General features: G+C 41.4%; 1 protein-coding gene across 15 annotated transcripts in view; it reads left to right on the plus strand.

Moving 5' to 3' along the window:
- Nucleotides 1-13512, plus strand: part of GOLGA4 (golgin A4) — a 244928-nt gene that overhangs the window by 12722 nt on the left and 218694 nt on the right. For 11 of the 15 annotated variants that reach the window (XR_004256961.1, XM_032237102.1, XM_032237101.1 and 8 more), the window contains exon 2: nucleotides 3802-3882. The exons of the other annotated variants lie outside the window; for them this stretch is intronic. Coding sequence is in view for 10 of the 11 variants with exons in the window: in XM_032237102.1 (XP_032092993.1) it covers nucleotides 3802-3882 (81 nt within the window). In the remaining variant the exon portion in view is untranslated. The remainder of the gene's footprint in view (nucleotides 1-3801; nucleotides 3883-13512) is intronic. 15 annotated transcript variants of the gene reach the window in all.

Below are 13512 nucleotides of genomic sequence, written 5' to 3' on the forward strand. Positions count from 1 at the left end.
ACCTCCAGGATTGACTATTGTAATACACTCTACATGGTGCTTCCCCTGAAGACCATTTGGAAACTGCTAGCTGGTGCAGAATGTCACTGCATGGGTAGTAAATGGTTCCAGATATATGTCACATGTAACACTACTCGTGTGTGCTGTGCTGGTTACGAGTGCATTTCTGAGTGCAATTCATTTACTTTATTTTGTATGCCGCCCTTTTCCCTGAGGGGACTCAGGGTGGCTCACAATTCAGGGGGATGGAAGGACAAACAAGTTACAAACATGAAGACAATACATCATTAAAAAAGCACAACAGTCATACTATTCGAGTGGGGTTGGAGTCTTTAGCCACAAATTCAAAGTGCTAGTGATTACCTACATGGTTTGGAAGTACCTGAGGGATTGCTTTTTTTCAAGAGCGTCTACATATCAACTGGGTCAATCAGAATGGGCATGTTCCAGATCCTGTTAGTCAAAGAATGTTGACTGGCAGGGGACCAGAAGGTGAGCTTTTTCTGCAGTAGCCCTTGATCTATGCACTAGTCTTCCCTTTGGAGATCAGAATGGCCTCAAATCTATTAGTCTTTTGTAAGGCCCTAAAAACCTGACTAGGGGACTCAGTGGCTAAGACGCTGAGCTTGTCGATCAGAAAGGTTGGCAGTTCGGCAGTTCGAATCCCTAGCACCATGTAACAGAGTGAACTCCCATTACGTGTCCCAGCTTCTGCCAACCTAGCGGTTCAAAAGCACGTAAAAATGCAAGTAGAAAAATAGGGACCACCTTTGGTGGGAAGGTAACTGCGTTTACTCATGTCAGCCACATGACCACGGAGACATCTTCGGACTACACTGGCTCTTCAGCTTTGAAATGGAAATGAGCACTGCTCCTAGAGTTGGGAGTGGCATATATGTGCGAGGGAAACCTTTACCTTTACCTTAAAAACCTGATTATATTCCGGGTCTAGGGTGCAAAATATATCAAAGCCCCCATTTCCCGGCTATATTATTAAGTAAAAAGTTAATGGGAAAATGCTAGCCAATGAATTCCTACATAAAAATGCAAGGAGTGCTCAAACAACCTTTTTTTTGTTAAATTTATTTGCTACCTATCTTGCCATGGAGCTACTCTTGGTTTACTGAGGAATTCCAGGAGATGAAGCGCCGAAAGAGACGCCTAGAGCAACGATGGAGATCCAGTAAGTCCGAGTCAAACCGAGCGCTTTTAACATCCAGCATCAGAGCCTACCTTCGGGCAATTAGGACGACTAAAAGAACACACATTGCCTCTCTGATTGCTTCCGCTGAGTCGCGCCCAGCCGCCTTGTTCAGGATAACCCGTTCCCTCCTAAATAGGAGGGATACGAGCGATCCTTTGCAAGGCAGAGCTGAGGATTACGTCCAATTCCTCGTGGATAAAGTTCCTCGACTTCGGACGGACCTGGACTCCAATTGCGCAGAGCCAGCCGAGGCACCAGGGGAGAATCTGGCAGGACATCACTGGATTGATTTTCAAGCTGTTACCCCTGAGGACGTGAACAAGGCCATGAGAGCTGTAAGTGCCTCCACATGTGTACTGGACCCGTGCCCTTCCTGGCTGGTCGCTAACAGCAGGGAGGTGACATGGGGCTGGATCCAGGCGGTTGTTGCCGCCTCTCTTCGGGAGGGGTTCCTTCCCCCCGCTCTAAAGGCGGCAGTGGTAAGACCCCTTCTGAAGAAGTCATCTTTGGATCCAGCCGTCTTAAACAACTGTCGTCCAGTCTCCAACCTCCCCTTTGTGGTGAAGATTGTTGAGAAAGTGGTAGCCTTTCAGCTCCGGCGGTCCTTGGAGGAAACCGATTATCTAGATCCCTTCCAGTCGGGATTTAGGCCTGGCTACAGCACGGAAACTGCTTTGGTTGCATTGATCGTTGGAGAGCCAGGGATGGAGGTTATGCCTCCGTCCTAGTGCTCCTTGACCTCTCAGCGGCTTTCAATACCATCGACCATGGTATCCTTCTGCGACGACTGCAGGAGGTGGGGGTGGGAGGCACTGTCTTACGGTGGTTCTCCTCTTACCTCTCGGACAGGTCGCAGTCGGTGTTGGTTGGAGGGCAGAGATCGACCCCTAGGCCCCTGAATTATGGGGTGCCACAGGGTTAGTCCTGTCCCCCTCCTGTTTAATATCTACATAAAGCCGCTGGGTGAGATCATTCGATGGCACGGGATAAAATACCATCAGTATGCGGACGATACGCAGCTGTATCTGTCCGCCCTGTGCCAACTCAATGAAGCGGTTGACGTGATGTGCCAGGGCCTCGAGGCTGTTAGGGACTGGATGGGGGTTAACAAGCTTGTACTCAATCCAGATAAGACCGAGTGGCTGGTGTGCTTCCCTCCTACTAATTGGCCAAGTGTTCCATCTCTCAGGCTGGGGGGTCAAACAGTACGCCCCTCAGACAGGGTTCGCAATTTGGGAGTCCTCCTGGACCCACAGCTGACTTTTGAACACCACTTGTCGGCTGTGACCAGGGGGGCATTTGCCCAGGTTCGCCTGGTGCACCAGTTGCGTCCCTACCTGAACTGGGAGGCTCTCACAACAATCACTCGCGCCCTTGTGACCTCTAGACTGGACTACTGCAACGTGCTCTACATGGGGCAGCCCTTGAAGAGCATTCGGCGACTCGAGCTTGTCCAGAATGCAGCCGCGCGAGCGATCGTGGGTGCACCTCGGTTCACCCACGTAACATCTATCCTCCGCGAGCTGCACTGGCTGCCTATTGGTCTCCGGATACGCTTCAAGGCGCTAGTCGTCACTTATAAAGCCCTTCATGGTATTGGACCTGGGTACTTGAGAGACCGCCTGCTGCCAATTACCTCTACTAGACCGATTAGATCCCACAGATTAGGCCTCCTCTGAATTCCATCCGCCGGCCAGTGTCGACTGGCAACTACCCAGAGGAGAGCCTTCTCTGTGGCTGCTCCGACCCTCTGGAACGAACTCCCCGTGGAGATTCGAACCCTCACCACCCTCCAGGCCTTCCGCAAAGCCCTTAAAACCTGGCTGTGCCGACAGACCTGGGGCTAAAGAATTGTTGCCCCCGTCTCGAATGGTATGACTGTTGTGTGTTTTAAATTATGTATTGTTTTGTGTCGTTTTAATTTTTTGTTTGTATCCCCCTTCCCTGGTTTGAGTTGTGAGCCGCCCTGAGTCCCCTTCGGGGGAAAAGGGCGGCATATAAATAAAATAAACATTCAACATTCAAACATTCTAGGCCACTAATGTATTTATTACTGAACTGGTAGATTTAGAAAAAAGGCCAGCTACAAAGCTTTCAATGCACAATCAGATATATTGTATATTTCATTAGTGGTCAGTTGCAGATTAGAATAAATTAGTCATTTAGATGTGCATAATAATTAGTCTATACAACAACTTTATTTCTGTCTCTAGACAAACAACTATCTCCAGAAAACAAAATTAGCATAGTTGGAAAAATGTGAAGATCAGATAATAAAAAACCATATGCATCCTTGTCTAATATATAACAATAGTCTAAAAGCTGTATGGTTGAAAGAACCAATATTGTTCAAAATGGATATACTTAATGAAGTATTGATATTTTTAAGTCATCTGTGTACCAAGTTTGGTTGAAATTTCTCGAGGCAGAGTTATGCTGGAATACACACACGCACACACACACACACACACAAACACACACACACACACACACACACACACATATATATATATATATATACACACACACATACACATAGATTAAGATTATAATTATATTATTTGTAAAAAGAAACTGATCTTGGTATTTCTTTACAGAGATCTTCTGCACTGCCACCATCAATACACAGGAACAGAACATCTCTTACAGATGACAATATTTCAACTCCTAATAGAGAGGTGGGTTGAAGATCTATATCATAAAGGGGGAGAATCAACAAAGTTAAAACAAATATATGATTTTTGTTACATTTTATTAAATTAATTTTAATCTGTTATTCATTGGTTAATGTGGTATAAATAAATTACTGTCAGCTTCTGTTTTGCTCCTTGTTTTTCGGCTGCCATTGAAACGGGGGGAGGGCATGGTATTTCAGTGAGGGAAATAATCTCTTCAGGAGGACTGTTAATTGGGAGTTGTTCTCACCATTTGTTTGTGCCTGTGGAAGGAGGGGAGTTTCCCGCCAAGGCCAACTGTCCGGCATATCAACCTGATGATGATTTTTGAAGTTGTCTCCCACCTGACAGCTGTGGAGATATATGATTGGACTATGGACTGGGGTACCAAGGGGAGGGGAATAAATCATGTATTGATATCTAATGCTTTCGCGCCTTTTGCTCAGATCCAGCTTTGCTTAATTTCTAATTACTTATTAATCAGTAAAAGTATTCTTAATTCCGCAAAATGGAGTTGAGTGGTTTCTTTCTTGGTTATTAAGTGAAGGAGCCGTGACAATTACTATATAAATGAGTAGCACAAAAAAGGTAACTTTCTTGAAAGAATTCAGTAGAGAAATTTGAGTTTCTAGAGCTACAGTGCCAGTAGGTACTTCTGAGTTTTTAAAATCTATAGGTATCTTTGTCCACAAATCATCTTGTTTTTATTGTCATTTATTGTTGATGTGATGTAGTGATTAAAATTATGGACTAAGACTTTGACTGTGGAAACCTATTACAGTCTATTCTAAGCCACAGAAGTTTGTCATTGCTCTTTCTCTCTTGGCCCAATTCGACTTTTCCTGCACTACTTAGATAGTACAGATAGTCATTATCTTTAACAACTGTTCACTTAAAAAATCTGGTATTACAACAGCCTTTGAAAAGGTGTTTCAAAGTTCAAAAGAAAAAGAAAAAAAGGAAAAGGTTTTATACCCTGTAAAGCCCTTCCACCTGTCATTAATTATTGCACTACCATTTCCACAATTGTGTGATTATGATTAAGGTGCCTGGAAATGTGTTCACACAATTACAAAGTACCACACAATCATGTGATCACAATTTACAACTTTCTCTGATAGCTCCTCAGAAAATCAAAGGGGAAGCCAGCAGGACAGTTGTAAGTTGCTGTTCCTAGGGAGGACTGGCTCTGGCGGGGTGCAGAAACAAAGCCAAAGTCATGAAGATTTGAGCATCATTCCTGCACCCTTCCAGAGGAGTTCCTTTCTATGTACAGAGGAGAACTGAATTCTCTTAGCAGGCAGTTCTTTCCGCAAAGCCAAGTCTCTCAACCCAGAGGCTGAAAATCCTACATAGGTTTTGACAGACTTTCAGCTTCCCCAAAGAGCCTCCCACGATTGCTGCTATCTGTGTCCCAGGCATTGCATGCTCTTTACCTGGGATTCTGTCTGCTTAATGCCCTGTGACTGTACCCAGGAATCCAGCTGTGTGAAGCAATTATTGATATCTTGTTTAATGGCCACGTTGCTCAATATTGTGATTTCACTCCCAATTGTGATTGTAAACTACCTGTAGTGGAGAAAAATTGGAAGAACAGATTAGGTACATTTCCTTGAGTTCCTGGAGGAAAGGGAGTTATAAATTAATCATTAAATGAACCATCATTCTAGCCATTGTCTGTCTACTGCAGGGTGAAGGCCTCTTCCTCATGTTTCCAACCAATACAGTCTTGAGCTTTGGGGCTACAGAGCTCGTGGTCCTTGCCTCTGACGCTACTGGAAGCCAGCTCATTTCCATTTCAATTATTTTACTCTCGATATATAATTTCATTTGTTCTCTGATCCATGTGCAGGTCTTTCTGTCTTGTGATGCCAAGCATGTATCTTTACATGGCTCTTTGCACCACTTGTAACTTTTGTATTCAATTGTGAAGTTAGTCTCCATGTTTCACTGGTGTATGTTAGAACAGATAGCACACACCGATCAAAAACTTTTCTCTTCGGGCATTGGGGGGGTGGGTGGGATGTTTCTTTTTTTTTTTTTTTTTTTATTAAATTTTTTATTAATTTTAATTTTAAATTTTGTAAATTCACTTATATACTGGATATTTGCAATAATAATAATATAATAGTAAGAAAAGAAAAACCCCAACCTAAACACAACTCATAAACCCAACCTATCGCTTTCATACACCCCTTCTTCTCCCCCTCCAACTTTCCTTTCTCCCTCCAACGATCACCCCTCCTACTTCCCTTTCCCCTCCTATCTTCCTTTCTCACCTTCCTCACCCTCCTTCCCCTCTCATCCTCCTTACATTCCTCTCTTCCTCCCTCCTTACTTCTCCCTCTTCCTTTCCTCTACTTCTCACTATGGTGCATTTCTCTATTCCTTAATCTATTCAGTTACGCTAAAAAGAAAAAAGAAAGGAAAAAAGCAAAAAGAAAAAAAAAGAGAAAAATAAAAAGAAAATATAAGGATCAACAGTATACAAGTGTATTCTTCTTATTCTATATATTGAAACTATATCTCCACCCGCCCACCCACCCCCAATGAACCCCCCTCCCTAACCCCCTCCGACTTCCCAGGTCCCACACCCGGCACAGTTCAGTACCATTCACCTTCAAAATATCTTATTAACAATAATAATGAAAATAAAATAAAAAGAACACTCCGAAAAAGAAAAAGAAAAAAAAACCGAAAAAGTAAATAAAAAAAAAATTTTAAAAATCTTTTGCATTATGCTCAGCCTCCCATCATTCTTAAAATTTAAACAGTGTGAATCATTCCATTTATATTTTGTCCTCGTCCCTTACTTCTTTGATATTTACCCCCATCTTCCTGTAGACTCTCCAGATAGCCTTTCTTAACCTTATATTCAAATATTAGTTTATACAAAAATCAATTTATCTTCAAATACAGAGCAGTCTAATCATACTTTCGCTACTCATCTTCCTACCCTTCGTTTCACGTCTCCATTCCTCCCAAGCCCAAATTGCATAAGATTAGGATCTCGCTCTTCACTTTAAAATCCTGAGCTTTTTATGTTATACTTCAAGCATGTAAATCCGTAAAATGTGTGCCCAAAATCCATACCAGTTCATTCAATCCCAAGATCCCTTCATCAATATCCCGCTCCACCTTCCTTTCTGCCCCACTCCTCCCAACTCCATTCATCCCAAACCGCAATTCAAATAAATCTTAGTCCCCGCTTTCCTCACAGAAAACACTTCATGCGCAGTTTGGATTGAGATTCAAATAAGTCTTGTAAAAGTCCCGTATAATATCTGTCTAGAATAAGCAATGCTTCTTTCCATTCCTCATCAGTACACAGCTTTACCATTTCATACCAAACAGAAATCCTAAAGTTTTAATCAGTCCAAAAGCTTAGAAAGTATTTTAAAGACATCGCTGGATCTATATTCTTTACTCTTCTGCCCTTTCGGAAAGAGAAGGCTACCCTCTCCCTTATAACCACATGTCCCGCTGCTTTGAAAATATGACTGAATCCTCAGTTTCCGCTCTTCTGCCTCTCCAGTAGGGGGAGAACAACTCCCTCCTTCTTGTAACCAAGTGACTTGCTGCTTGTCTTTCCTTCACCTTGTCCTTCCGCGTTTCCGAGTGAGTCAAGAAGCCCCGCCTTCAGAGTTTTATAATAAAAGTCCCGAGCTTCCGAAACAGAATTAATACGAAATCTTTGATTTTCAAATGTAACTGTGATTTGTATTCAATTGTGAAGTTAGTCTCCATGTTTCACTGGTGTATGTTAGAACAGATAGCACACACCGATCAAAAACTTTTCTCTTCGGGCATTGGGGGGGTGGGTGGGATGTTTCTTGAAAATTATACTTGTTGAATGCCTGCCAACCACAATTAACACACAATTCAATTTCCTTTATTTTATCACCTTCCATTGGCCAAGGTATATATAATGCTCTACTATATCTAATTCTTCTCCAGATTTTTTTTTATTTCTTTGGTGATACATAAACATAACTTGGCTCTTTCTCAGGTTTATTTTGAAGCCAGATTGTTCTCTTGCTTTGTGCCACTCTTGTATGTGTCTTTATAACTTTTCTAGATCTTGTGAGAACAATCATCAGCAAAGCTTAAGTGATTTAAATAGGCACCATTCATTTTTATTCTTTCTTTTGCCCCCTCTAGTTTGCTAAATACTTCTTTAAGGCAGGCTGAGAAAAGGCTAGAGAAATATTGTATCACCTTGTATACCTCGTCCTATGTTGATTTCCACTTTAAGATCATTAAGACAAATGGTTGTCATTGTTTTTTCATATATTGATTGTAGTAAATTTATATAAGCAATGTTTATGCTTTGCTTGAGTAGTGCATTGATTTGCTTGCTGGAATACTGAGTCAAACACTTTTTCATAATCAGTGAAAGTCATGCATAGAGGTATGGTGTATTCATTGTGCCTTTCAATGACTTGCTGGACATCCTGAATGTGATCCATTGTGCTGTAACCACTTCTGAACCCTGCATGTTCTTTTGACTGTGCATCATTTAATGTTCTTAATATTCCTTTTGCTATTAGCTTGGTGAAAACCTTGTAAATAACTGAAAGAAGGCTTATTGGGTGATAGGTCTTTAAATCATTCTTAAGAATCACTTCAGCATTTTTCCATGCATTGAGTATTTTTATTATTGTGCAGCATCTTAACTATAGTTTTGCTAGTACCTTGTGTAAACTGTGACCATTAGCTGTTAGTACTTCAACTGTAACACAGTCATTTCCCAAACTATGCCATTTTTTATTGATTTTATGGCACTTGATACTTCCTTCACTAGGATATCTGCCATTTCCTCTGTTGTGGGTGTTGTTAGCTTTGAATGATGTTGATCTTTGTATAGCTCTGAATAGAAATTTCCAATTATTTCTAATATTTCCTGGATTGTTCTACACACAGAGGTACCTTCACAATTTAATGCAAAAACCTTCTTTCTTGTAGATGTATAAAAATGTATAAACTTACATTTTGCTCTATTAATCCCTTTGTTTTCTTCAATTGCCTTTTTCACAAGCTTCATGTTAATTCAATGTAATCCAGTTTATTAATGAAACTTCCAGTATTCTTCATTATCTGACTTTTTTTCATTAAGTCAATAGTTTCATCACAAATTTTATTGACTGCACAAAGTGTTTTTCCAGTGGTGTTATAGACATACCAGATTCAAGGACATTTTTTTTTTACTTTTTTTTCATTTTGGTCCATAATGTTTATCTCTTCCAAATCTTGCAATAGAGCAAAACAATTTGATAAATTAATCTCAAAATTGCTGCTCTTCTCTAACAAGTTATCATTCTTTATTTTCCTTTTTGCCACGTCTTTATCATTTTCATATGTTCTTTTCAACAGTATCTTCGCTTTAGCTCGTACCATTCTATGGTCACTTCCAACATTAAACGATTGATGACAGACAATTACAAAATATGGTTTTATCACTTGACATGATATAGTCACTCACCTTTATATCTAGATGTACGTTTCTTATCTCCTCCAACAGCTGAAGCCGATCTCTCCGAGTGTGGCAGAAGGCGGAGTGGGTTGCAGTGATAGGAAGTTGTTTTTTTTGTTTTTTTTACTACAGCACATATTTTTAGAGATTGGAGGTTTGATTGGCTACAGCCATTAATTGCCTACAGCAGCTGTTCTTTGGGTATTGGCTGGCTACCTCACAATTTGACAGGAGAGAGTGGCTTCACGCACTCTTCATAACAGTTCTTTTTTGTACACTTTTTCTAATGGTTTTTGCCCCACGCGCAGGCTACTTACCTCGGAAGAGAGGATCATTTGAGATATTATGGCATTCAGATTGCACAAGATTGACAGAGTGGTGACTGGTGGTCATCTAGATCTACCCCTTGGGACTAACCCCAGACAATTCAAATGGGGGGGGAGGGTTATTTTGGAACTGCAGTGGCCACAGCAGTGGCAGTTCTTTGGTGATTTAGATATTTAATTACACTTCTGTCACATTGGCACAAGGTTTGACAGAGCAGGGGTCTGGTGGTCATCTAGACCTACTCCATGTGACTAACCCCAGACAATTCAAATTAGGGGTTTTTATTTTTCAACTATAGTAGCCTCATTTGTAACTCATCGGTGATTCATATTTATAATCACATTTTTTATAAGGCCAAGGTTGCAGTGATCCAACAAGCATTGCTGACAACAACACTTTGTCTGGTTTGACTCTTCTCCTCTGGGGTCTGAAGCCAATACTAGAGGTATTGCCAAGCCTAGGTCAGCTAGTGTAGTCGCAGCAGCTAAGATCAAAGCTAAAGCTAAGGCTCAGAAAAGAGCCTCTAGAACTGAGGAAAAAGCGGCCAAGCAGAGTCAAAAGGATCATGAATTCAACAGGATCAGCAAGCAATCTCAAGACACTAATTGACCTAAAACTGTAGGATATAAACCTGAATCTAGAGTTTGGTTGCTTTAGTTTAGTTAGCAAGCTTCACTTTAGTTAGCAAGCTGACAAAGTAGAGCTGCCTACAGCAGCTGTTCCATCTATGTCCTGGGATTCTGTCAGGGCTTTGGCCGTTGATAGAAGGAGTGATAGGGACTTTTCAGATAGAGAAACACGGGGCGATTGTGTTGCCCACTGAAGTGGGGACCCGCCCAGTGGACTTGACAGAGCAGGAGATGCCTGACTATTTCAGGAGATGGATATCACAGGCAATTAGACAGGAGATGATAGTGTTTCAGCAAGCTCAGGTGGCTGGCCATCAGATACATAGAAATCCACAGCAGTACAGTTGGTACCCTGAGGGGGGATCCCTCAGGTTATCAGAGACAATGGACTGAATCATCATCTCCTGGGGTTTCGGCTAGGAGTCCATTTCCTTTATTTGAAGGAGAAATCCCAGGGGAGGGGGAGTTTTCCGAAGGAGAAGGAGAACAGCCGGACTTACCAGCTTTTAAGAGCCGGTTTAATCCTCTGTTTAAGTCCCTGCTGTCAAATGCGAAGAGCACTGCCCGCTTGGGGAAGGATCCAACTACTCCTTATGCTGCCCAGGGTTCGTTTACAGATGACAACTTCCTTTTCGCATTCCTCAGATGTTCCTGGATGTAATTAAGAGCCAATGGACTGCTCCAGCTAATAATTCTCGACCCATTTCTTCAGAAAACTCTCCCTATACAGTTGATTCTGACCTTTTGAATTTAGTGCAGGTATCTAAGGTGGATGCTCCGGTGGCTGCTTTGACTACTACTTTCTGTGCTGCCTTCAGATGCTGAGGGTACCTTGAAGACTGAGGAGAGATGAGAGGAGATGGCTCTCCACAGAGCTCATCAGGCGGATTCCTGGGCCATTCGGGCTACTATTGCTGCTTCCTTTTTTTTACCAGGGCTTCTTTGTGTTGGCTCTGATAGCTGCAAAGCAGGGTTTCAGCAGATGACATTCAGGCCCACCAGGACATCTCGAAGATCATGGCTGCAGCTGAGTTCACAGCAGATGCCTCGCTGAACGCAGCTAAGTTTTTGGCTAGAGCCATGGTTTCTTTTTATCAAAGATTCTTTTATTACATTTTCATTTTCCTTTATACAATCACTTAAATACTGTGCAGTTAAAAAAAAAAGAATAAACAACTCATAACACTTCTATCCTACATACACCCTTCCTTCTACCCCTCCAACTTTCATTTCTCCCTTCCAACAATCCCCTCTTCTACTTCCCCTCCCCCTCAGCCATTCCTTTCTCCCCTTCCCACCATCTCACCCTCCTTACATTCCCTTCTCACTCCCTCTTAATTCCCCCCTCTTCTTTCCCTCTACACCTCGCTTCGGTGTATTTCTAGTATTCATTGGTCTATTTGTTTTGTACTAAAACAAAAGGAAAATAAAAGGAAAAGAAAGAAGAAAAGAAAAAAAGAAAAAGAAAAAGCAACAGTATCCAAGTGCATTCATTGTTACTTCGACCCTCCCCCCCACCCACCCCCTGAACCCCCCTCCCTGACCCCCTTCCGACTTCCCAGGTCCCATTCCCGGCATCGTTCTTTATCAAGCAAAGTCTGGAGTATATTGAAACCAAATAGATTAGAAGTTACAAAATAATAAAAAATAATAAAAAATAAAGAACAAAAAAGAAAAGAATAATAAAAAGAGAAGAAAAAAAAAGGAGGGGAGGTAACCCCCCCCAAGAAAGAGAAGTCAATATACTCTCTAACATTAAACTCAGCTTCTCATTATTTTTAAAATTTTAAACAATGTCTTTACCTGCTTCCGCATATAAATTCTATACCTCCCATCCTGCCTTTACCCGTGTCCGCATATATATTTTATCCTCATCCATTGCTCCTCTCATATTTACTCCACCCTCGTGTAGACTCTCCAGATAATCTTTCTTAACCTTGTATTCAAATAACAATTTATACAAAAATCAGCTTACATTCTGAATCAAGATAATCTAATTGAACTTTCACTACCCTTTCATCTACCCCACGCACCCGACTCCATTCATCCCAAACCACAATCCAAGAAAACTATGATCTCCGCTCTCCTCGCCCCAAAGAATAGATCATGCGCAGTTTAAATTAAGATTCAAACAAGTCTCATATAAGTCCCATATAATATATGTCCAAATTCAGCACCGCTTCTTTCAGTCTCAATATCTCTTCATCGATATACAGCTTTGTCATTTTATACCAGACAGGAGTCCTGAAATTTTATTCAAATTAAAAATTTAAGAAGTATTTTAAAGGCATAGCTGGATCTTTATTCTTTACTCTTCTGCCCTTCCGGAAAGGGAAAGCAACACCCGCCGCCTTGTAGCCACGTGTCCCGCTGCTTATCTTCTCCTTCTCCTTGTCTTTCTCCAAGTCCGGATGAATCAGGAAGTCCCGCCTTCAGGGTTTTGTAGTAAAAATCTCGGGCTTCGCAAACAGAATTGAGACGATATTTTTGGTTCTCAAATGTGACTGTGATACCAGAAGGCACTTCCCATTTATATTGTATCTGAGAATCTCTGAGTTTTTCAGTTAAGAAAGTGTAGTCTCTCCTTGCTCTTAATATTTGAGATGGTATTTCTTTAAAAACAATCAAGTCCTGTCCATCGATTCGCAGCCTGTTATTGTAAAACTTCTGTATTATCGCATTTCTGGATTCTCTTGTGGTGAAATATATAATTATGTCCCTCGGAAGCTGTCGTTGTTTTGCTATACACGAGTTCTGGCGATAAATTTTTTGAATCTGCCAATCAAAGTTAAATCCCGGACTTCCCACCGAACGTCTGAAAGCTTCAAAAAAGGTCTGTTTCAAATTCTCCTGTTCCTTTTCACGCAATCCTCTGACTCTTATTGCAAACGCAGTCTTATTGTAATTTATCATAACGAGTTGTTTTTGAGCATTTTCAACTTCCTGTTGTAACGTTTGAATTTTAGATGTCAAATTAGAATTAGTTTTTTCCAAAAGTTCCAATTTGTCCTCCATTTCAGAAACATAGCCTGTCATAACAGTCATAACTCTGATCGTATCTTCCCTTGTTTGAGCAATCTTGGCGTCCAGTTTATCATATAAGTCCGATAAAAGTTGTTTAATTTCCTGTCTGAACTCTTTAAGGGTTTCAAAAAGAAATTCTTGCGTTAAGAGATCTCCAGTGGAGGGCGTGGGAGGCAAGGG

This window comes from Thamnophis elegans, chromosome Z (genome assembly GCF_009769535.1).
Source record: "Thamnophis elegans isolate rThaEle1 chromosome Z, rThaEle1.pri, whole genome shotgun sequence".
Classification (NCBI taxonomy): domain Eukaryota; kingdom Metazoa; phylum Chordata; class Lepidosauria; order Squamata; family Colubridae; genus Thamnophis; species Thamnophis elegans.